The 23,953-nt window shown below is 32.9% G+C and overlaps 2 protein-coding genes across 17 annotated transcripts in view; both read left to right on the top strand.

Annotated features, from left to right (window-relative positions):
- The window catches only part of LOC129253342 (tropomyosin-1, isoforms 9A/A/B), a 56,504-nt gene extending 35,086 nt beyond the window's left edge, over positions 1–21,418 (top strand). For 4 of the 16 annotated variants that reach the window (XM_054891672.1, XM_054891665.1, XM_054891678.1 and 1 more), the window contains 5 exons: positions 3,027–3,097; positions 5,828–5,903; positions 7,307–7,369; positions 13,272–13,341; positions 20,835–21,418. In XM_054891672.1, the coding sequence (XP_054747647.1) occupies positions 3,027–3,097; positions 5,828–5,903; positions 7,307–7,369; positions 13,272–13,341; positions 20,835–20,920 (366 nt within the window). In that variant the 3' untranslated portion in view covers positions 20,921–21,418. Of the gene's footprint in view, positions 1–3,026; positions 3,098–3,930; positions 4,002–5,827; positions 5,904–7,306; positions 7,370–8,764; positions 8,828–13,271; positions 13,342–15,152; positions 16,602–20,834 lie in introns of those variants that run through there. The other 12 variants (XM_054891673.1, XM_054891666.1, XM_054891680.1 and 9 more) reach the window with 7 other exon arrangements.
- Positions 16,710–17,965, top strand: LOC129253344 (tropomyosin-1, isoforms 33/34-like). Its single transcript, XM_054891682.1, has one exon. It carries the CDS (start codon positions 17,238–17,240, stop codon positions 17,955–17,957), a length of 720 nt encoding a protein of 239 aa, XP_054747657.1. The 5' UTR covers positions 16,710–17,237; the 3' UTR covers positions 17,958–17,965.
- Positions 21,419–23,953: the final 2,535 nt, after the last annotated feature.

The following is a 23,953-nucleotide window of genomic DNA, read 5'->3' on the forward strand; positions in this document are numbered from 1 at the left end:
CGTTGGACCTTCCCCTTCCACTAGAAACCGGTCCCAGTTCGCTGGCAACAGCGGTGCAGTCAAAATCGCTCCGCGCGTGAAAGCTGTTTTAAAAGTTGTTGGTTGGAGCAACGTTACTCGATCAAATTTTGCGTAAAGCTACACAAAACGAGTACCGAAACCATTGGGCTACTCAAGGGGGCTTACGTGGACCAATCTCTGTCCAGTGCCGAGGTAAAACGGTGGCACAAGTCGTTCAAGAAAGGCCGGGAGGCGCATGTCGAAATCCAAGGTCAAAACCATGCTGATCACCTTTTTCGACTCTCGAGGCATCGTCCACAAGGAGTTTGTACCTCCAGGAAGCACTGTAAACGCAGCATTTTACAAAGAAGTGCTCCTTCGGCTAAAAAACCGCGTCGCCCGGGTTCGGCCCAACCTCGTCAACAATTGGACCCTTCATCACGACAATGCGCCGGCGCACACCGCCTTCCTCTGCACCTCTGCATTGGCCAAGATGGGGGTTCCGGTGCTTCCCCGCCCTCCCTACAGCCCAGACCTGTCCCTTCCGGGCTTCTTCTTGTTCCCGCGCCTGAAAAAAAAGCTGAAGGGGAGGCGTTTCGACTCCATCGAGGCGATCCAAAAAACTGTGACAGCCGAATTGAAGGCGATTCCGGCGGATGAGTTTAAAAAATGTTTCCTGCAGTGGAAGGACCGCTACCAGCGGTGTATTGACGCTCAAGGGTCCTATTTTGAAGAATATTAGTTGTTAAGCCAAAAGGTTTAATAAATCTGCTTAAAAAAATAAGGCTCATTACTTTTCAAGCAAACCCTGTGTATAGTGCATACATCTCTTATCACCTAAGGTATTCAGTGATGCCCATGACAATGCCGTTTTATATTATACTTACGTATAAAAGATTAGCCCCACCAGATTACGATAATCTCAATCAATCTACTCGTTCCCACAGATTAATTCCAAATTATTAGGAAGTTTTTCTTTCATTGATATCGTGGTTGATTAATTAGAGATGCCTTAAAGAAGGTTGGTACTACTCTTGATTTAAGGTCGGTCAGTATTGTAGGTTGAAAGTCGGCCAATAGCTAACTCTACTTTCTATATAATTGTGTTTCCCATAAATGCACAAATGTGATACTTCACTAAAGAAATGCAAAAATGTGTCCAAATTTGGAAAAAGGAATTATCTCAAGGAACATAATTGGGATTCCTTAATAGTTTTGTAAAGCTTTTGATATACATAATTTTAAAAGGCCAAAAAATAAAAAAACGTATTCACAATTATTTTGGGTTTAGAGCCTTTTTCCCTTCGACGGCATTTGTATTTTTTCTACTTTTTATCTTCACTGCCATAACTCCCTCTAAATTTTCATATCCACATTGGGTATATTCTCTACCTTTGGTGATAATATCGTTCCTTTTTTGTTTAGTTTTTATCATATAAATACTATATAATAAACAAAAAAAAAAAAAAATTATCAGAACAGACAAAAACTTCACGTAGTCAACGTTGTAAACAGAAATCAGCTGATATGCAGTTTAAAGTTCTAGAGTAGGCACAATGGAGTTTTTGTGAACTCATCTAAACTATTAAAAATGAGCAAACTAATCTAATGTAGCTAGTCAGGTTTTCGTGAACATCAAAGTTGAACTTGAAGGTGTCAGGATTTAAAGTACCTACGGGTTAAAGGAAATGCCAAAGACCGAACAGATGGGATTATACCGCCCCGTACCATATCGCGCCTGTTTACGCAAACCTTAATACATTCTTAGAAATTGATTCGAGTCTGAGATGAAAACAGTAGTAGCAGAAATATTAAAAGAATTCTATCGACTATTATAAAGTAACCGCTTTGCCAAACTGTGAGAAATTACAAACGTTTCATATAAAAACTTAGTATAAGAAGATATATAGTATAGTATTCGTCGCTGGTTTTAATAAAAACTTTTCATAAACAGCTCAGGAACTTTAATAAATATTCCATACAAAAACCATATAGGCCACTAATACACAACGAAGAAATAATGAGATGCGCTCACCATTGCAATTATACGAGTATTACTAAACGGTTTATTATGCTCTGCAACTAAAGCGCACAAGTTTTATTTATAATAATAGTATAAGTACAAGTACATTCATACAAAATTATTAGGATGGCCAAAAATGAAGATATGTACTTATATGTATATAATATTTTCTTCTTGATACTGCCGCCCCAAATTTGTTCAGTGGCAAAAAAAAAAACAATAGAATGAGTTACCTAATTTTTTTTTTTATTTAAAATGCATCCTTCTATAAATATGATATAAACGACCTGTAAGTTGTTTTGTTACTTAACTTCCTTTTTTAATTTTCCTTCACAAAAAATTCTACCCTATTCTTTATTTAAAACAAAATATTAACTATTTTTTATAGCGCCCCCAAAAAATTGAAAAAAGTATTAATCTCGAATTTTTATTTGTGTTATGATTTTTTGGACCTTTTTGAAGAGAAATAAAAACGGCAAAGAGAATTTTCCGTATGGTAATTCAGTGGTAATTTTCCAATCGCTGGCGGTACTATTAAATATTAAATAAAAATATAGCTAAGATCTTTGGCAGTAACATCAAGAAATTTTTTTTTTCTTTTGGGCCAGCCTAATACTCGTAACACATACATAGCCAAACGTAAAAGTCTTAAAATGTTAACCAAAGAAAAGGAATACTAACATCTCGTAAAAATTCGCAAACCTTTTTTTATATGCAAAATCAATGCATCAGACTTAAAACGGACTGGATTTTTGTGCTGCCTGTTTAGTACTTGCCTGCCTGCCTGTTCATCTGTGTGCATTTGCTGTTTTGCGCTCCATTGCCTACGCAAAAATGAATGCACTTGAAAACAAACAAATTCTTTGTACTGATTTATGTATATCTTTTGTATCTCGATTTTCCCGAATTTCCAACGACAATTTTTCACTATACATAAATAAATGTAAAACTGAATGTAACTACAACAACAACACAATACTACGTACGCGTGAAAAATCCAAAGGTTGCCCGTAAATTGGCCATGGTTGAAGCTGATTTGGAACGTGCTGAGGAACGCGCCGAGCAAGGAGAGAAGTATGTTTTCAAAACGAATGTATCCAGTTTGGCTCCACTGTCTTCAATAAAAAAGATGGGAGCCCTAACATATTGTTGTTGCTTTTGTTTTCTTCCTTACCATATTATTTAAGTCTGCAGCTGAAAGTTATGTTAAAAATTAAAAATCCTAATAAATTTAATGTTTAGTTTTAAGCGATGAATTGTTCATATTTTATCAAGCAGACTTTTTTGTACTCGACTAACACACGAAACCGCAAAAAACCTAACCTAAAACTTTGCAATTTTTTATTTTCCAATGTTTATAAATTATTTAATTTAAACCTGAATGCCACGTTTAGCTAGCTAGTTAGAGTCGAATATGTTTGCAAAATGAATTGGAAAAATGTGAATAATACAATATTTTGCAAAATTTGAAATGCATGCGCCTTTTTGTATAGCAAATAAAACAAATGTATGTATATATATACCAAAACTCCCAAATCACTCAAATTCATAATTAAATTCAAAGTTAGTAAACATTTCCAGGCGTACATCTACTTTGCATAAATTCACATTTTTCACATTCATATGCCATAAAAATACACACAAAAAAATTCACATATTTCAGAAACTAATTGAATTTTTACTTTTTCCTCAATTTGAAACCGCTCTCTGTATGTATGATTACCGCTAAATGCTAACCAACTGAAAACTAAAAACCGAAACGAAACGTTGTAACAAACATTAACATTGTTCGCTCGCCCACTGCTGCCTTTGAAACTGACACAACCGCTCGTTGCCCTCTGTTTTGTTGTGCGCCCTGTGTATGCTCGCTCTGTGCTCGCAAATCGAAACTGGAAACACGTAAAAAGGTCGCTAGAAAGTTAGTCCTCATGGAACAGGATCTGGAACGTTCCGAGGAAAAAGTTGAATTAAGCGAAAGGTTTGTGTTGCTTTTAAATGCGCTATTGTTCGTACTTTATGTTATGCAGATTACTGATACTAACCTATGCATACTTAAAAAAAATATATATTAGTTTAGAAATTTTAAGATAATTTGAAGCCAATTCTAAAAGTATGTCAAGATAATTTTTTATAAATCTAGTGTTTTATACCATATATACACATTTAAGCATGAATAAAAGAAAATAATATTCAATAAACTGCTGTTCAATTCGGCTTCTCCACTACACCGTTGCTGCATACAAATGTGCGAGCCTCCAATAATGGCAATAATTCATTCATACATTGCTGACATTTTGCACTGCTGTAAATATCTAAAATCGTCTTTCAATTCAATCTTTCACAGTCACGTCTTTGCCAAAAATTTACCTTTTCTCATTGTTGCTTTTGTAACTTGAAAGATGTATTTTGTGTTTATTCAATAAAAGAATCAGTAAAAGTATTTCCAGCCACAAACAATCAGTAACTCAGTTTGGCACTTCTATTGAAATAATTGTTGTTGTTGTAGCAGCAAAAACAATACCCATACATGTATGCGGAATGTTGATGGAGAGACAGTCCTTGGCCGGGTATGAACCAGGGTCGTTCCGGTAACGTTGAACCGACCGTCACGGGAACGTCAGTCATCTTATTTGATGCCAACATAGCGATGCAATCATTTTTTCTTTACATTTAAAGTAACTATACGATATTCGCGACCAATAAACACCAGAGTCGTGTATAATTCACTAAAAGAATAAAGACAAATTTTATTTACCATTTAAATTTTAGCATTTACTCTTAAATTATATTTAAGGGTAAGAAATTCTGTAAAACAATAATTAAATCAAGTCGATCTTCATTCAATTGCATTAAAAAATGTCGATGTCGCATTTACAGAGGCTGCAATGATACATATATCATTTTTTGTTTGATTTGTCATGACGTAAAAATTTAGTTGCCGCAATAATCGGGAAGGCACTGTATAGTATTTTTTGTTTTGTTTTTGAAAGTGAAATTTATTGTCATACAACCGAAATGGTAAGACGCCAACTTTTAACGTTAAGAGGTCTAACGAATATCAGCCCGTTAATGTACTTTCAATATTTACCTGGTCACATACACATACACACACTTTGCTATAATCAGCAACTGGCGATGATTCGTTAGTTGCTGCAGAGTTGCCAGTCATTTGATGTCGTTTTTTCGGAATTACAATTTTTGTCTCCATTTTGCTTTTGTAATCTATCTCATTTTTTATTTATTTTTGTTGTCGGTTGATTTGAAAGTCACTGACTACCACTGCCAAACAAACAAAAACATTTCATGTCCACAAAATAGAAAATAAAATTCAAGTGACGGCTTTGTATTTTTTTGTTAACCATTCACGCGAATATGACTTAAAATTTTGTGGATTTTTTAGTCTGCTGACTTTCCAAAAAAATCCCACACTCACTTGTATTTTTTTATAAAAATATTTTGTACACATTTATTTTGAGTTATTGGGCAATTCATTTACTCCTTTTTTGCCAGCATTAGGAATTTGATTTGTTGACACCATTTTTTAGTGTCTTTGAACAACCTATTGACGTTGGCCGCAAGCAGAAAATGTCGTTAATGGCAGCAATTTTTAATTTGTTTATATGCACTCAGTAAACTGTTTGTTGCGAAAAGTGCTTTTTACACAGTAATTTGCATTTTAATACAACGATTAGTTGTACTTCGTAGATTGGCTTCAAATTTTCTCCGAATTTCTGAAATGATATTAACTACATACAAACATACTATTATTAATTGTATTTATTATTTAAAAACTTTTTTCATCAGCAAAATTGTGGAACTTGAGGAAGAACTCCGTGTTGTTGGTAACAACTTGAAATCCCTTGAAGTTTCGGAAGAGAAGGTCAGTGCTTTTTACATATTTTAACAAAAGAAGTATTCGGTTTTTTTACATATTAAATATTTACATAATTTAGTATATTTTAGTTTTAATCGTATAGTTAATTTTAAATTTTATTCATATAAAAATATAAGATTTGAAAGATGTATTGTACTTTTTGCTTCATTATTGTCTATTAGTCATGAGCCCTTAAACATATTTTATACAATTTTTGTTTTTAAATTACCTTTTACTTGATTTCGAAAATTTATTTCTGGTATGTTGTAGGACTAATTGAATGATATGAGAAACTCGCCTTATGTATTTCTATTTCCATTTAGACTAAAAACATTTTTTATGTACATTTTTGAAAAAGCCATTAAGTTGTGCTTACATATAGAGACAAACGCACAAACATGGGTTGACCCAGTCACATAAACTTGTTGCCCTCGGTGCAAAGTTGAAACATTGAGTTTGGAAGTATTATACTTCCACTTATTCGGATTATAAATAGTTCGGCTTCCATTTGCGAACAACTAAATCAAAACTAATTTTCAATTACATTTTAGTGAACGAATGTAAAAATTAAAAAATGTATGAACATTCTTTTAAACTCAATTTAGTTTTACTATAAGGCATTCGGCAGCCTTAGCCGAATGGGTTGGTGCGTGACTACCATTCGGAATTCAGAGAGAACGTAGGTTCAAATCACGGTGAAAGACCAAAATGAAGAAAAAATGTTTTCTAATAGCGGCTGCCCCTCGACAGGCAATGACAACCCTCCAATTATATATATATTTATATATATATAAGGCAATTCACAATTGTTGTGTTGCCACGGAAATTGGCAAATGCCATGATACCAAACTATTTCCATTCAATTGTGAACGGTCCAAATGAATTTAAACAAAAAATTGTTTCAGACGTAAAACATAGTTTGGGTATGTGCAAGTACAATATATGTAGAGGCTTTGCAATATAACGTCCAAGAATTTTTTATATTTTAACGCAGTTAAAATTAGTTGGTCGTGGTTTCAAGTCCTGTAACCATTTATTTAACCGTTATAAACTTGAAAACAGATTACAATACGAGGCTTTCGACATATTTAGAACCATGTAAGTGTAAACGAAGTATTATCTTCCTCTAAACGCATCTTTCAAAATTTTACTACATATTTCTATGGTTGCACATACATATCGTTCCATATATAAATATAAATATGTATATTCATAGGTGTATATTAAGTATCTGTAATATTCTCATATCTTAGTCATTTTGAAATACATATTAGTAATAGATGCATATATTATTATCCCATAATAAATATTTTAAATTTTTTCCTTAAAATTTGCACTTGTAACTGATGAATCCCTTGGTTTAATGCAAATTTGTTTCTAAACAAAAAACCAACGTGAACAACGTAAAGGCCAACCAACGTGAGGAAGAATACAAGAACCAAATCAAGACCTTGAACACCCGTCTAAAGGAGGTACTTTTTAAGCAGCATAAAAAAGGGAAATCTTGCGAATTGAATAAAAAATGGACCTCTTTTACAAATGACAGCAAAATAAATAGGAAAACCTTCCCAGTAAAAGAATTCTTAAGTTATGCTCCTAACAGCGTTAATTCTACATTCATACTTATGAATAATGTACAGCAAATGCGCTGGACAGTTGTAAAAATGTTACTTTGGTACTTTTGAAATAACAAATTTTTTTAATATACCACGTATATACTTTTACAAATGTCCTTACGCGTGTCTTCAGCAACGGGAATTCTCATAATTGTTTACAATAAAATAAATTGTTAATTTCTCTAAGCTGTCAGTTCTAAGTTCAAACAGAGAAATGAATCGAATTGTTGGCGCTGTGATTCTACTCGTCACAAATGCATTTATTTAAAAGAGAATATTTGAGAAATGCAAAACTTGCGCTGTCGCGTTGGCACCTCTGCTCTTCGTTTCTTTGGTTTCATACATTTTATAAATGTGAATAATTAACATATTTTATATACTTATATATATTTTTATGTAAAATGTATTTTATGGCTACTAACAATGCTAATAAAAATTTAAAATGTTTATACTTTTGCAACACATAAAATATCTACCGATATATTTTTTTATTATTGCTATATGTATATCTTTAACTCTTTTATTATCATTTTTACTTGTTTTGATTTTTATTTAAATTTTATATAAATTTAAAACTCCAGTTAACCAGCAATTATATTCACCTTTTTTTCGTTTATTTTCATGTTTTATTTGTTGCTGTTTTACTACTCGCTTGCTTGTTGTTGAATTAAACTTTGTTGTTGTGCAATTTAAAAATGGCAATTATGCACCGAATTCTACAACCAAATCATAAAATAATCGACTGGAAATAATAAATACAACAACAAATTAAAAACGCCGAAATCGACAACAACAAAAAATGCCAACGACTGCAATTCCCCCCGCATTTAACTAATACTAAGCAAAAATAAAACAAACTGTTGCTTGCTTGTACACGTTTTATTGTTGTATTTTACGTATATTATTTATTTTTTGCAACATTTAATTTGCACCAAATACCAACAAAAAATACACTACTGTCAAACGCCCACCCACTAACCTAAAATACATCAATGCAACCAATCAACGTCACTGTTCGTTCGCCTTCACCACGGAAACTAAAACAAAAAACCAAATAATTGACTACATGCTGATTGCACCGTTAAACAACATTAAAATGTGTGTCCTCATTATTGACAACAATTAATGTTTTCTCCATGGCGAAATTATGCTACTGTATTATTGCACATTTTATTTTGATGGTTTGGTGGGGATTAACGGGATTGTTGATTTTGTTGGCCGCCAAAATATGTCATAAAATTGGTATTGTAGGCCACACAAAAAGAAGAAACTTTCGAGGGTCAAATCAGACTTTTGGATCATCAGTTGAAAGAGGTATTCATTAATATTTTTTTAATCAAAGCACTAAATGCTGCTCTGTATTTAGTAAATTTCAAGTATTTTTTAAATGGTTCATGGGTAGAATATTTACTAAGCAAAACTTTGGTTCAAGTGGTTATGACGTATTAGCTCAATTGCACACATACAAACTATTGGAATCCATTTAAATGTGGCAATTGCCATATGAATTCTTCATTTTATTAGGTCTATTCGATGAATGAACTAGATTACTTAAGTATAGAGAAGAATGCTCGATGAACCTTTTGCACTGAATTGTTTGAACTGCGTTTTTGAGTATGCAATAACTCGCACTTTTTTGTACTGTACTACAGTAGCTTCAAATCTAGTGCAAGGCAGCAAAAAAACTGAATAAAAGAGTGTGAATTTTAAAAACATTAAGTTTTTTCACCGAATGGAAGGGTTCACTCACTTTTGAGTGATATAGATTAAAATAGCTTAGAAGGCATTAGTAAAAATATATATTCCATGCGATTTTATTCAAAATATACATATTTCAGTAATTTAGGTGACAACCATCTAATCAATAGTTTGTTTTTAATATATCGCTGATTTCAAGCATTTTCACATGAGAATAAAAAAAGTTCCAGATCCACCATAAAATATATTTGCAAATCCTTGTCTGTGTGCCGATGCTGGCGTTTTCGTTATGAATGTTTCGGCGCAATTTCTTGGCTATTTTTTTTTTCTTACAAAGCACTCCAGCTATGTATGTATATAATACACCCTTCCATGATGCAAAAAAACGAAACAAATAAAATAGGCAATGTATTGAATGGTACTAAAAAAAGCATATTACCCCTGCTACACAAAATAATACAGACTAGGATCGCCCGTACGTCGAAATTTCGACGTTATTCGACGTTATATAAATACGGAGAGCAAAATTTAGTCATACCTTTTTTTAGTATTTATAGTCATAGAAAAAAGTTGAAACATATATAAATAGAAAACATAGATAATGTGAAAATGTATTTACATGTATTAAGCGATCCTATATTTGTGTATTTCAAATATCATAATTTTTTTTTATTCATGAATTGGAAACATTTAATTTGATGTATTACGGAAAAAACAATTTAGTTTTTTTTGGAAAACCATAATAAAACACAATCATCAATTAATGCATGACCATCATAATTTCTGAATATAATAGTATTGATTCACAATATATAAGTTTACAGTTGTTTCATCAACTTTTATATCATGATACATATATATAATATCATGATACATATTATAACATGATATATCATATACAGGTAAAATAGTGTGGTTATTTTACCTGCACCTATTCACTTATGTATCTATTTTAATACATTGTGCAAACCGTCTTCACATATGCTATCCATTGGTATATGTTTCAACTTTTTTCTCTGACTATAAATACTAACAAAAGGTACGACAAAATTTTGCTCTTCGTATTAATATAATTTATAGATTAGCTCCTCTTCTAGGGATGAATAACTTGATGCAGTACCATTGGTCCCAATAGGCAACAAGTCATCCATAATTTCTTCAAGTAAATCCCTTCGGTTCATTTTACTTTTATGTGCAAATTGGCACCGTTTTATTCAGAATCGCGCCGTTTTCGTGTATTGACGCTTTTGCAGTACACTGCTCTGACAGGCACTGTTCCACACTTTCAGTGCCACTTTCATCGAACGCAACTATAGATTTATTTACTTACCTACTCATGCTTCTTTCCATAAGTCGATAATTCTGTAAATATTCAATTAGATGGTACCATTTGAAGTATTAAATTTTCGACTCGATTTCGGCCAATTTTTCTATACCCGGTGTGAGTAAAAATGTCAGGAAGTAAGGAGATATCGAATTACTAAGGCGGTATCGATACTACTCGAAATAAAACTTATACAATGATTAGTTCATTGCCAAGTGTAAGATTTTGTGTTTGAATAATCCATACATAAAAGTTGGAGGAAGTCCTCGTATTGTTCTTATTACATTAGTTTACCTAATGAGATATGTTCGACTCCACCCAGTCAGAAGATTGCTTAGTCGAAATATGTATCATCACCGCTTCCTTACATTTATAAAATAATTTTCATTTTGCTTTTGTAAAACGTTTATAGCTTTAAAAAATGGTATTCACGTGTAGTTCCAAAATGCTTTATTTAATCGAACTTGTACATCGCCTTTGTTTTATTATGCGTCCCAAAACCCGAAACGCGTGAATATCACCTGCATAAATATTTTATGCAAACAGAACGAAAAAAAAAAATTTTAAATATCGAATTGCACAAATTGTTATTCTCAATTTTAATTAATGTACATACATAAAAAATAGAAGCCAAAGGTGTCCAATGTAAATTTTTGTAATATTCGTAACCTGAGCTTATATTTTGGTTTTTGTTGTAATCTATATTCATATGTATACATATATAGTTTTTAGTGTATTTTTGTTGCCGTTAGTGTAATCACAGTGTAGCCAAAAAACAAAAACGGATATAGATATGTACCCAAACAGCAACAGCGATCACCACACAACAGAAAAATATATCATGGCAAGTAGCAAAAAGAATAAAAAATAAAAAAAGGAAAAAGAAAACCAAACTACAATAAATATAGAAAGGAACAAAAAAACATTCCTCAAACACAAATGTAAAGTTTAAAAATTATCTCTCATAATTTCATTATACCCAAGACGGTTCCCCAAAAACTATTACTTTTTTACTTTAAATTGAAAAATATATATATATATTTAGACTAAAATGTACACTTGCATAAAATTGAAAACAACTTTTTGTGCATTGATTGCCAATGGTGGTTAAAGGTTTTAAGTTAAAAGTAAAAGTACCTGAAAGAAATGAAGCAAATATTTTTCAGCACTGTGCGTAAAATCACTGCGACAGTGTTGTGCAAAATATATGTGTCTAAATGCGTTGCCGCCTTTTTATAACTTCATATGAAAAAAAAATGTTTGTAATGATGTTCCCACTATATTATTTCTTGATAGCAATATTCACATCAATTCCTACTTTGTTTCACCTTTTTACTTAAAATTTTCTTTTTTATAGCCTTAAACAATTTTGTGTTTTAATATGTGTTAGTTTTCCTCAGCTTTAATTAAATAACGACAAAAAAATCAAAAAATTAATAAAAAAAATAATACAAGTAAGAGAATACAATAAAATCAGCTCTTCGGTAGATATTTTATTTCTTTGTGCCAAATTTGAAAATTTTTGCAAACGATTCTACAAATATTATCGAATAAATCGTTATATACATACATATGTATATGCTACAAAAACAAAAAAAAGTAAATGATATATTTTTCTTTTGTGTTTGTGTGCATCGGCGATCCATCATCACGTTGTTGTTTGCTGTGTTTATTCGTCCATGTTTTTAGGCTCGTGAAGCACAAAAAGAAAGCGAAAAGGAGATTTTTCAGATGAAAATTAATTTAGAAACTGTAAGTTGGATTTTGCCCCGTTGAAGCTGTTTTTTTCTGATAGACCAACACAAAAAGTTTATTTCCATCGTAGATGCTGCTGTTGGCGAAAATAAAAATTTGTAGCAACTGTAGTTGGCAATTTAACAAATGAAACTTGTTAAAATCTGTTTAGTTTAAAACAAAATGAATTGGACAACATATGAGGCTATTAAAGCTTTAAAGTTGGTACTACTCGTGTATCCCTACTTATTCTTGTAGAGAATACAAAATATGCCCTCGTATAACTTAGCACTCCTTTATTGTAAACAAAAAGATTAACTAAAAATAATATTTGATTTTGAAAATTTAACTATTAAACGCAAATAACATTAACAGTATTAATCAATTCATAAAAAATAATATCAATAATAATGTTTCAACAATTATTTTAACACAATTAACCGAAATCTTTTCTCCAACAACAATTTCGAAAGTAAATATTAACCAAAAAATAGAAAAGAGACGAGTATGTTGCGCAGTAAACAATTTCGATATAAATACTCGTACATATTAACGCTGGTTTTGGTAGTATTTGAGAAGCTTTAACCCTTCGAAAAGAATATTAAAATGACAGAAGATACAATGACAAAATCGAAATACCAGTACAAAAAATTTAACCGTTGCAAAATTCATTTCTAATAAAAAGTGTTGAAGCAATTGCTTTTTATGAAAATGTGCACATAAGCACGTCTTATGAATGACAATAATTATTATAGCCAGGAAAAATCTACGTCAAATTTTGTCATTGTATATTTTGTAATTTTGTCTATGTCCATTTTTTATTGATTCCCAAAATAAAACTTTTGAAAAAAATGTTATTTACAACTGCCTTCTCTTTTTAAACATACACTAATCGATTTTTATTTTTAAATTTTTTCCTAATCTCACATAAATGGTAATTCAAAAACCATTTTCATCAATGACTCTGAATTGCGCTTTTATACAAAAACCGTGAACAACTAGGCTGAAGCCCGTGCTGAATTCGCTGAACGTTCCGTTCAAAAATTGCAGAAGGAAGTCGACAGGCTCGAAGGTATGTCCTTTAAAGATCTATTTCTTTTATTACTACGTATTTAAAGTTAAAATACATACATAGTTTATGAAAGCAGTGTGCTAGTGTTAGTAATATGAAATTGTAGTATGTATAAAAATAAATCTAGCATTGTATGGTTTATTGAAAATATGTATCTGAGCTGGTATTTGAAGTTCCATATTCTTGTTTTTTTAGTTTTCTTGAATATGCAGCGCTTAGTTGTCAATATTCTTAACTATTAGCCATAATTTTAAGTATATTCCCTTCATTTCCTTAGCATTTACAAATTATTTACATATGCCTTTATCCTTTTGTTGGTATTTTCCAATGTACACGCTCTGATTGTGTGTGAGTTTTAATTGTTCAAGTATTGTTGTTATATTTTTTAATTTATGTATTGTGTTTTTCTTTATTTTAGATTTTTTTATTTATAATATTTTCTAATAGGATATTGTGTAATTGAAGATAACTGAAGTTTATAATAATGAATTGATTTCGCAGGCTACATTTTTTTATCTAAACACCCGAGTTCTAGTAAAAAAATACATAAGTTGACAAATCATTCTTTTATTGCGTTATGTTTCCCTATTCAATGTAAAAGTTCACATTTTGAAATGTACAGCAAAATAAATGACGAAACTAATTTCGAAATATAAATTTTCGCACCTTATTCATATTTTCGAATGAAAAAAAATATTGTACAAAGTTACAAAATAAAGTGACTGTCTAACCGGGCAAAAAGAGCAACTGTTTAAAACACTAAGACCGAAACTACGGCAAAACTGGCGTAAAAATCCACTATTTTCAAGGCTAATAATGACCACGACGGTATAAGTGATTTTTGATTTACATCTTCTTAATTAATTTCAATTCCCCTTAAACTTGACAACAAATTTCAATTAGCTTAACCCTTTGCATTTGAAGCCATTTCAATTCCAAGATGTGATGCTCCTCGAATACCTCTAACAGGACTTACTTCAATTTGCTTCAGATTTCTTACGTAAAGCGTAAAATTACAGTTCCATGTACCGTTACATACCACAAATGTTTTTAAAAAATTGCCTTTGCAATATGTAAACAGTTATTACAGTTAAATGAAGTTAATATGATTTCTTTCTGTGCTTATGTTATGAGCTGAAACTTATTTGTATTGCCTCCATTTCGGAGTTTGAAAACAAATTTTAAATGACTCCGCAGCGGAGCTCTCGAGTGCAAACGGTTAAAATAAAAAAGTACAGTTAGATGAGGAAACGTCTCTGCATATGAAAAAAAAACTTATTGGTGGCCTGTTTAATAATATATTGTACCACATATCTAATATTTACATATATTTATTTTTGATTATTTTGTTAAATCTTATTATTGCTTTAACTGATTATTTTACTTTTGTTTATTAGAGCTACTCGTCTCGACTATGAAATTGTTATCTCTTAATTTAATTATATTTGTATTCTTACTCGAGTCTAGCGACGATTTGCTCTTCTTTTTGCTTCTAATTTATTAAAATGTATTATTATTTTTTAATTTTATGTGCTTGCCTGCTCGCTCGCCTACCTGCTCCGCCACTGCCTGCCAAAATATTGTTTACACATATTATATAAAATTACTAAAAAAATTGTGAAAACCATTTATTTGACTTTTCTTGTTGTTTGTATTTATATTTTGACAAAAAAATGTTAATTGTTAAATTTTTTAAACTTCCTAATGATAATGATAACATATTTAAAAAATGTTCGATTTGCAATAATTTTGTATCAAAAACAATTACACTAAACAATGGTAAAAAAAAATCTCATTTAAACTCGGATTAGATGATCTAATGAACGAGCGCAATAAGAACAAACTGCTGCAGGAAGAAATGGAAGCCACTCTGCATGATATTCAAAATATGTGAATACCACTTACTACACCTACGCCACTGCCACTCCCACTCGCTCGATTGTGGCCTCCTCCTAAACATGTATACATACATGCAAACATAAATACTTACATACACACTATTTTACTACGATTACAATGAAAGAACTACATTAAACAACACCAACAACAACAACTTCGTAACAAATACAAAAGTATGCAAGAATATAGTAGATAGTGCCTTTGCTGCCTATGAACGAGGTGCCTATGGTCCTCCTGATGTCGAGTCAGCGGAGTGGGTATCCTTCCATAATGTTAAAATAATTAAAAATAATTCAAGTTATTTAAAGCATTTTGTTGCAAAGCGAATCGTGCAGTGAAACTCTAACTAGAGCTACAACAGCAACAGCAAATGATGTAAACAAAAAAAAAAACAAAAACAACAAATCGCTAAAACGAAATATTTTTATTTATTTTTAAAAGCGACAACAAACAAAACAAAAACACAAATATTTCCACTAATATTCATTTTTAAATTATGAGTGAAAGAAACATTCTTAAAGAAAAAACAAATAACTATATAAATTTATTAAAAAAAGCGATTGAAACATAATACTAATTTGTAACTTTACGTTTGCATTTTTGAACATTCCAATTATTGAGAAAAAACCCATTTTATATACACATTGTCTTAGAATAACTTTCTCACTTCAAAGAGTGCTAAAACTATTACGAAATATAGTATACAAAGCAATTCTTTTTTATAATTTTCCTGACATCAATATCGAAATTGTCCTTTCGTTGCAATATAATATATGGTACATATCTTCATATGCTTTTCTTTTGTTTATAAAGTGTTTTAATTTCAGTTTTATATTTTATTTTTAATTTATTTTACTCGTATACTTCCTGATTGTTGCGTTTGTTGCTAATAAATTACATAACTAAAAAAGTTTAAAATTAAAAAATATTTGTATTAATATAACATTGCAACAATTGCACTGTTGCATTGAACGCGAAGATATTAATTTATAATTTTATTTTAATTTAGTTATTTTATTTTATTTTGAATTTTGTGCGCTTGTATGTAATTTTCTGTTTAATGCTATTTACTTGATTATTGTAAAGTAAGAGACATCTGCAAAAAAAAAAGGAAAAAGATTTAACTCTCAAGCGTTTTATGTGTAATATCTGTTTAATTTTTAAGAATTTTCCTACTGCCTTTATCCCCACTATCCTGTCTTTCAAACTCCACTTCCTATTATCCACTCACAGACAACAATAAAATTAGTAACAAATTGTAAACAAACAAAGAAACCAGAAAACAAATTGACTTTGCTGTTGTTTAAATTAAAACAATTTTAAAACTCATTTCTTAGTCTCCAGTAAATGTAAAAAAATGATGTATGCATTTTGAATTCAATTTATTTGCGTAAAGTGAATTAAATTACGAAGGCAATTTATTATTTAAATTTTTACATAAAATACATTTACATATGATTCAGCTGCAATTTGCACAAATAAAGTATTTTTCCAAAAATGCACTAAGTATTTTGACTAATACTTTTATATACGAAACGTAGAATATGCAATGACGGTTGAATGCAATGAGAAATCTCTTCTTAAATGTTGTACTCGCTCGTTGTACTCGTGTTATTGCTGTTTTATCCAATTCGTGTTCCAATTAATTAGGAACTCTCTATTGGCTACCTAGAACTTTGTGTTTCCGTGCGCCTTAATTGTTAACATTTAGGCATCATTCATGAACACCAGTTACCAGTAGTGAAATATCAGCTATAGGGCTTCTATAATGGCTTAATTTAATTTCGTCTTTTTTTGTTTTATTCATCTTGCCTCACGTTCGCCGCTTTGTTTACTTTACTGACTGATAATCGTTTACTTAACCACAAAAAATCCGTTCAATCAAACCAACCTACCAACCAACCAACCAACCAAATGACCAATCCAACAACCAAACAAACGTATAAACGCACAATTTACCTACCAACACACTTGCGTCGTTCACTAATCCAGATGAGATGATTATAGAGAAGGAGCACTATGCATTGATAGGCGACAGTCTCGATGTGGCCTTTGTTGATCTGATGGGCATGGAACCATTCTACACGGATCGTAATCCCAAACCACCAACACCCAAAGTGCCCACACCGACACCTGAAGAAATTGCTGCTGCCGAAGCAGCAGCTGCTGATGCAGAAGCGGCTGCCAAAGCTGCTGCTGAAGCTGCCGAACGCGGTGCAACGGTTGAAGGTACTGCTGAAGGTGCACCGGCAGTCGGTGAGGAAGGTGTTGCAAGCGCTGAAGCCGTCCCTGAGCCAGTGAAGGAACCCACACCACCACCACCACCACCACCACCATTCGAATATGCCATCGATTTACCTCCAGAAGGCGCTGAAGTGCCATACGTAAAGAATTTCGATCCCAGTGCTATTCCGCCACCATCAGAGGAGGCACCAACAGAGGGCGCGCCACCAGCTGAGGGTGCCCCAGCAGCCGATGGTGGGCCAGCTCCCGCTGCTGATGGTGTTCCACCAGCTGAAGGAACACCTGCACCAATTGCAGAGGGTGCTCCACCGGGAGAAGGAGCACCAGCACCACCCCCAGCTCCTGAGGGTGCACCTGCTGCGGAAAGTGCACCAGCAGCCACAGTTGAAGCTGCTGCCCCGGCCGCTGACGCACCAGCTGCGCCACCCGCAGAAACGCCCGCTGCCCCAGTTGCTGATGCTCCGCCGGTGTAAAATTTTTCGGAAGCCTAAACGAAATGCCGGACAATTTATTTGTAAAAATAGAATACTGTGATTGATTACGACTTTATAAAGAAATAAAATTTAAAACCAAATATTTATTAGTTCGTTCAACTAAATTAAATTTGGTTTCGGATACGCAACTTGCTCGTCGATTTCTGATTTGTTGCCTGATATGACCCGCTGCATTTGTGTGTTTTAAACGTCGGGAACTCTCTTTTGCTTGTTTAACGAAAATAATTCCCACTAACAAACCAAAAATGTTCCACCTTTCATTAGACTCAACACTTCATAGCTCTTTTTAACACTTTCATCTATTTTAAATTGGCTCTACTTTAAGTTTTGCAATTTTATTTGTTTATTTTTTTATTAAATTGCACTTTATTATATTTTTTAATCTTCTTACTGCTCGCATGCTCTTGCTATCTTCTTGCATTTTCGCTCATCAAACGATCATGCTATCTCTAATCACAAAAATAAAAATCAAAACGCCAATCAAATGCCAATAATAACCGTCAAGATGATATTATTGTTGAGAAGGAGCGCTATTGCCTTATAGGCGACAGTCTTGACTTGGCCTTCATGGATCTGATACCCGGACTTGAACCATTCTGGACGCCTCGCAATCCCAAACCGCCAACACCTAAATTGCCAACACCCACTCCTGAGGAAATCGCTGCTGCCGAAGCTGCCAAAGCAGAGGCCGAAGCAGCAGCGGCTGCGGAGGCGGCAGCCGCTGAAGCAGCAGAAGCCGGTGTCGAAGGTGTTGAAGGGGCTGAGAGAAGGGTCTCCGCTGTGCCTGCTGCAGAAGCGGCACCAGTTGAGCCACCGAAAGAGCCAACACCACCACCGCCACCACCACCACCATTTGAATACTCCATCGATTTACCGCCCGAAGGTGCTGAGGTGCCATTCGTGAAGAATTATGAACCACCACCACCAGGAGCGGAACCAGCCGAGAGTGAGGCAGCACCCCCAGCAGCTGAAGGTGCTGCGCCAGTGGAAGGTGCACCAGCCCCACCTGTAGAAGGTGCACCAGCTGTAGCAGCACCACCTGCAGAAGGTGCACCAGCTCCAGCAGCTGTACCTCCTGCAGAGGGAGCTCCAGCACCAGCAGCTGCACCTCCAACAGAGGGAGCTCCAGCACCAGCAGCTGCACCTCCAGCAGAGGGAGCTCCAGCAGCAGCAGCTGCACCTCCAGCAGAGGGAGCTGCAGCTCCAGTAGCAGCTCCTACAGAAGTTGCACCAGCGGAGGCGGCTGTCGCTCCACCAGATGCAGGCGCACCTGCACCTACTACTGAAGCGCCACCAGCGGAAGCTGCTCCAGCACCAGCAGCTGAGGCTGCACCGGAACCGGCGCCAACAGCTTAATTTATGCGGTATATCGCTAATAAAAAGAAAAGTAATAATATAAGTGTATGCGCAAGCACCTGGAGTGCAAAGGCAACCTCTTCTTTGGGCGTGAATTCCACATAGGCGAAACACAGCCGCTACATAAAGCTGCCAGTTTTAGTTGTTTGCATGAACGCGTTTAGTTTAGAGGATCCACAACAAAAATTCTTTTTGAAATACCTATTTAATTTAAACCAATGCATTTGTTATGTTTATTCTGTTCTTTATTTATTATTAGTAATAAAAATCTAAAAAAATGTTTAAATCGCTATTCGAAAGGAAATATTCAGCCTTATGGTGGCTGCGTTATTGTGAGGAACGAAAAGTTTTTGTTTGTGTTGTTTTTTTTATTTTTCGCTAACAGCAACTTGCCAGCTTAAATAATATACATACTTTTTTTGAGAAAAAAAGCGCAATTTAAATAATATAACAGCAAATACCGCAAAGTGACGCGGCTGCCGCACTAACAACGCCAGCAATCCAATGCCAATGAATGAAGCTGCTTTTGAGCCTTTCGCCGTCTAATGAAGCAAAGAAGGTAAACTTAATTTTCTGTTTTACGTTGTTTTCGGTTTTTTGTGTACTTAATTTTTATTTTGTGTACTTAATTTTTATTTTGTGTATTTAATTTTTATTTTGTGTATTTAATTTTAGTTTTTATTTGTCTTCACTGTTTAGAAAGTTTATTTATTCTTAAGATTTCCATTTATGGATCTTTGATAAAAATTACATTAAACTATGAGATCTTTGAAAATATCACTGGATAATCATAATTTCAGTTAAGTGGACAAAGTGGACCCACTTAATTTATTCGTAAATGCCAATTTAATCTTAAAAACTATCGCTAAACTTTTCAAGATCGGACTTTTTTTGATTTTGCCGTTGGACGATTGTAGTTCTAGTCGCATTTCTGCACTATAACTTTAAAGGTAAATTTTGCATTGTAATATCAACTCTGTTTAGCAGATCATTTGACAAGTTCTTTTCTCATAAAAATAAATTTCAATCGTGCTAAGTAAACTTCGAGTTAGCTGATTGTGAGTTGGGCTTGCGCTGATTCTAGAAAGTGATTTTTTCTCTGATCCTATTTATGTGTCTTATCTTATAAGTTACTTTGTGTATTTTATTTATTTAAATTTTGCATTATGTGTACAAATGTATGTATCTGTGGAATTTGGCAAACCAAAATTTTTGACTTTAGAGCAATAAACTCTGATCTCTCATGGAGATCTATTAGGTTGGATTTTAAAGTTAAAGCGTAAATAGCTTACAGTTTAAATATTGCAGTGAAACCTGCAACTTTCTTTGACCAGCTAGAGAAAGATGAGTCGGTTTAAGTTGTTTTGTCAAACTTTAACAGATATATTTCAATTAAATTTTATGTCCTCATTTGTTTTATTACCACGATTATTTGATTTCCTTTTTTTTAATAATTTCCTCAATTTATTAATTTATTTTACCTCTTCATAACTTCATTAGACGATCTCGTTTTGGAGAAGGAACGCTACAAGGATATTGGAGACGATCTCGATACCGCTTTCGTCGAGCTCATCCTCAAGGAATAGAGTCGCTAAACAATCCAACCGCAACAACAAAAACATATACTCTAGAACAACCAACTCCACGACAAAAACAGCAAGAGCGGCTGCAGAAAGCAAAAGTCATAAAACCGCAGAAATTCAACTACATTTGCGTGTCTATAAAAATTTGTCTGATAGTGTAGCAGTCAGTGCTATGCCTCTCAATACATAACATATTTGTAGCTCTGCTTACCACCTCATGCGGTGTTGACTTGTATTTGATTTAAGTAGTCTCTCGTAGCTGTAGTTGTATTTGGCTAGTTGTGAAACTCATTGATGATGTTAACCAAAGAAAAACTTTTTGATTGTGTATTTGTATTGATTTAGTTTTATTATTTGCATATTTTTCATTTCTCTACACCACTGAATTATTACTACAGATTCGTATACATTTATATGGTATAACACCTATGCGCACGCTCTTGTAAAAAAAGAGCTTAAAAAGAATATAATTTTTACCAGCAAATAAATGTTGAAATAAAAGCATTTTGTTTTCATTTTAGTTTTAACAATGGTTATCTTATGTTAAAAAATGGTAAAAGCGTGAAAATTCTTATTTTATGTTCACTGAAAAGTCTTCTCTATCTTTTACATGCCTTGCCTGTCTTCCGTCACATGTGGAATCGAATTTACAGCCGAAGTAAGCAAGGGTCTGGAAAAGTACAAAAACATTGCACAAGAGTTGGAGTATGCTGAGTTGAACAACTACTAGGCTTATAGTATGAAGAATTTGTAATAAACCAACAACAGAAATCCAGTCAGAAAACCCTTACAATATAACAGAAAATAATAAAAAAGTACACTTTCCCACTGAAGTGGAAAATGGAAACGCCGTAACTGCAAATGATTCTCCAGCAAAGCAAGAAACAGAAAAAATTAATAAATTCCATTTAATTTACATTCCATTTTCAGCCACTCATACTCAATCTTACAAAACGAAAGTTAAAATAATACCTAGGATACAAATTTATTTAACGTATAAACTGCCTTTTTGCAAAGTTAAGTAGAAAAACCAATAATTGGTGTCATAAACGATTTTTTATAATAAAACATTCACTCAATTTATTTTAAGCATTAAACACGTAGCCTTCATATAATATTAAATTCCTTCAGCAATTATGTTTTTACGTCAGCAGATATGGACATTGCTTGAAAAGTGCTTAATCTCAAATTCTATATGTACCTACATTTGTAAAAATAAACGATTTTGAATTCTTCATTCCTTGACAAACTTCGAACAACTTGAACAAAACTCAACAATTGCATAAATACTTATATATTTTTCTATTGTATTTCTAAGCTGTACCACATAAATATAATCTTGTTAGACTATTTTCTAACCCTTGGAAGTCAAACGACTTTTTTTGTATTAAAATCGAAGAATATAGGTCTTTAATTAAAATTGAGTTTAATACTTAATGCAAATATTTGCATATACAAACATGTAAATGGTACGCTTTTTATATTGCATAGATAAAAGTAAGAAACTATGAAATTGATATGATATAAAAAATGTGTGGAAATTAATGTTTTAATAAAACATATAATATTATATTTGCAAATATACATGTATTTAAAAACATTTGATTAATAAAAGCGAAATAAATTCATCGACAGATTTCGCAAGCATTTGAAGGACATAAAGTGTTTTCTTGTAAACAAATTAGTTATAAAGGAAGGGCTAAAAGGTGCTTTCTAGGGTAGACAGATATTTGAAAAGTAAGTACCTGTAAGTACCAAAGAACACTGCATCACGTCTCAAATGATGTGAGACTGTGGAATTCGACCTTTTGCGGCTTAAGTATATAGTGTTCGCTTGCTGAAGGAACGTCCATAACTATAAGCACAACCATAAGCCAAATAATCATACAACCAAAGAAAACAAATTTGCTTAGATAAGTATGCAGAAATGACAACCAGCTCTTAAGAGGGGCAGCTCCTCGTTTCCACGACAGTCGGTTCTACGTTACCGAAACGACCCGGATTTATTCCGGCCAAGGACTGTCACTCCAGCAGCATTCCCCGTATGTACATAAGTATGGGGAATGTTTATGCTGCTACAACAACAACAGGGGTAGCTCCTCGAGTGCTTTCAAATTTTTCCATTTTTTTTATTTAAAAATTCGTTTACAATCTAAAGAATTAATTAATTAAAGAATAAATTTTCAATGTTTTAAGCTTAAGGGGTTATATACAGTTAGAAGGGCGAAAAAAGCGAATTTTTGAGAATGGTTTATGAGAAAACTTTTAAATTTATTGATCTAAAAATTTGTATAAATATGTATTATGTTATCTTTGAACTGCATTTTAAGACTTAGTATTAGTAAAAATATTTATTTGGAAAAGAGCTACAGCGGATCTCCAGGAGCTCCTCTTAAAAAAGACGTTTTGCGGTGACCACTATATCTCTGAACTGGATTCTCGGAAATTAAATTAAATCTGGTAATTAATGGAAGGAATAAGCAAAATAAATTGTTTTGACAAAATGTGGATTTCTAAATTTTCGGCCTTAAATTGTTTATAAAAAAAATATTTATGGGTTAGAAAAAATCTTCGATTATTACTAAAAAATATATTTAAGAAGCTCGTGTTAAAATTTGAGACTAATCGGCTTAGCCGTTTTCGAGTAATGTTGGTAACGAACTTTGAAAACACCATTTTGAGAAAAACGGGTTTAAAGTTTGAAAAACACTTTCAAGCACTCTGAAATGCCTTTTCAAATTTGCGTGTAACTTGGAAAATACCGATGAATAATAACGATATTAAATTTTCTGTGTGTATTTTTAAATATATGTACATTAAGAAAAAAAAAATGTATATATAAACAGAATCAATTATCTGAAAATTCTAACTGTATATAACCCCTTACTAAAAAGTCCCTATAAAGTCAGTGAAGTGATGAGCGTCTAACGAAAGATGAATAAGAACGAAAACTTTAATCGTGTTTTTCTCGAAATACGTTTTTTCCGCGCTGTGGAATATAACTCAAAAAGTAATCAAGATTTCAACTTAAAATTT

Source organism: Anastrepha obliqua, chromosome 1 (genome assembly GCF_027943255.1).
Source record: "Anastrepha obliqua isolate idAnaObli1 chromosome 1, idAnaObli1_1.0, whole genome shotgun sequence".
In the NCBI taxonomy this organism is placed as follows: domain Eukaryota; kingdom Metazoa; phylum Arthropoda; class Insecta; order Diptera; family Tephritidae; genus Anastrepha; species Anastrepha obliqua.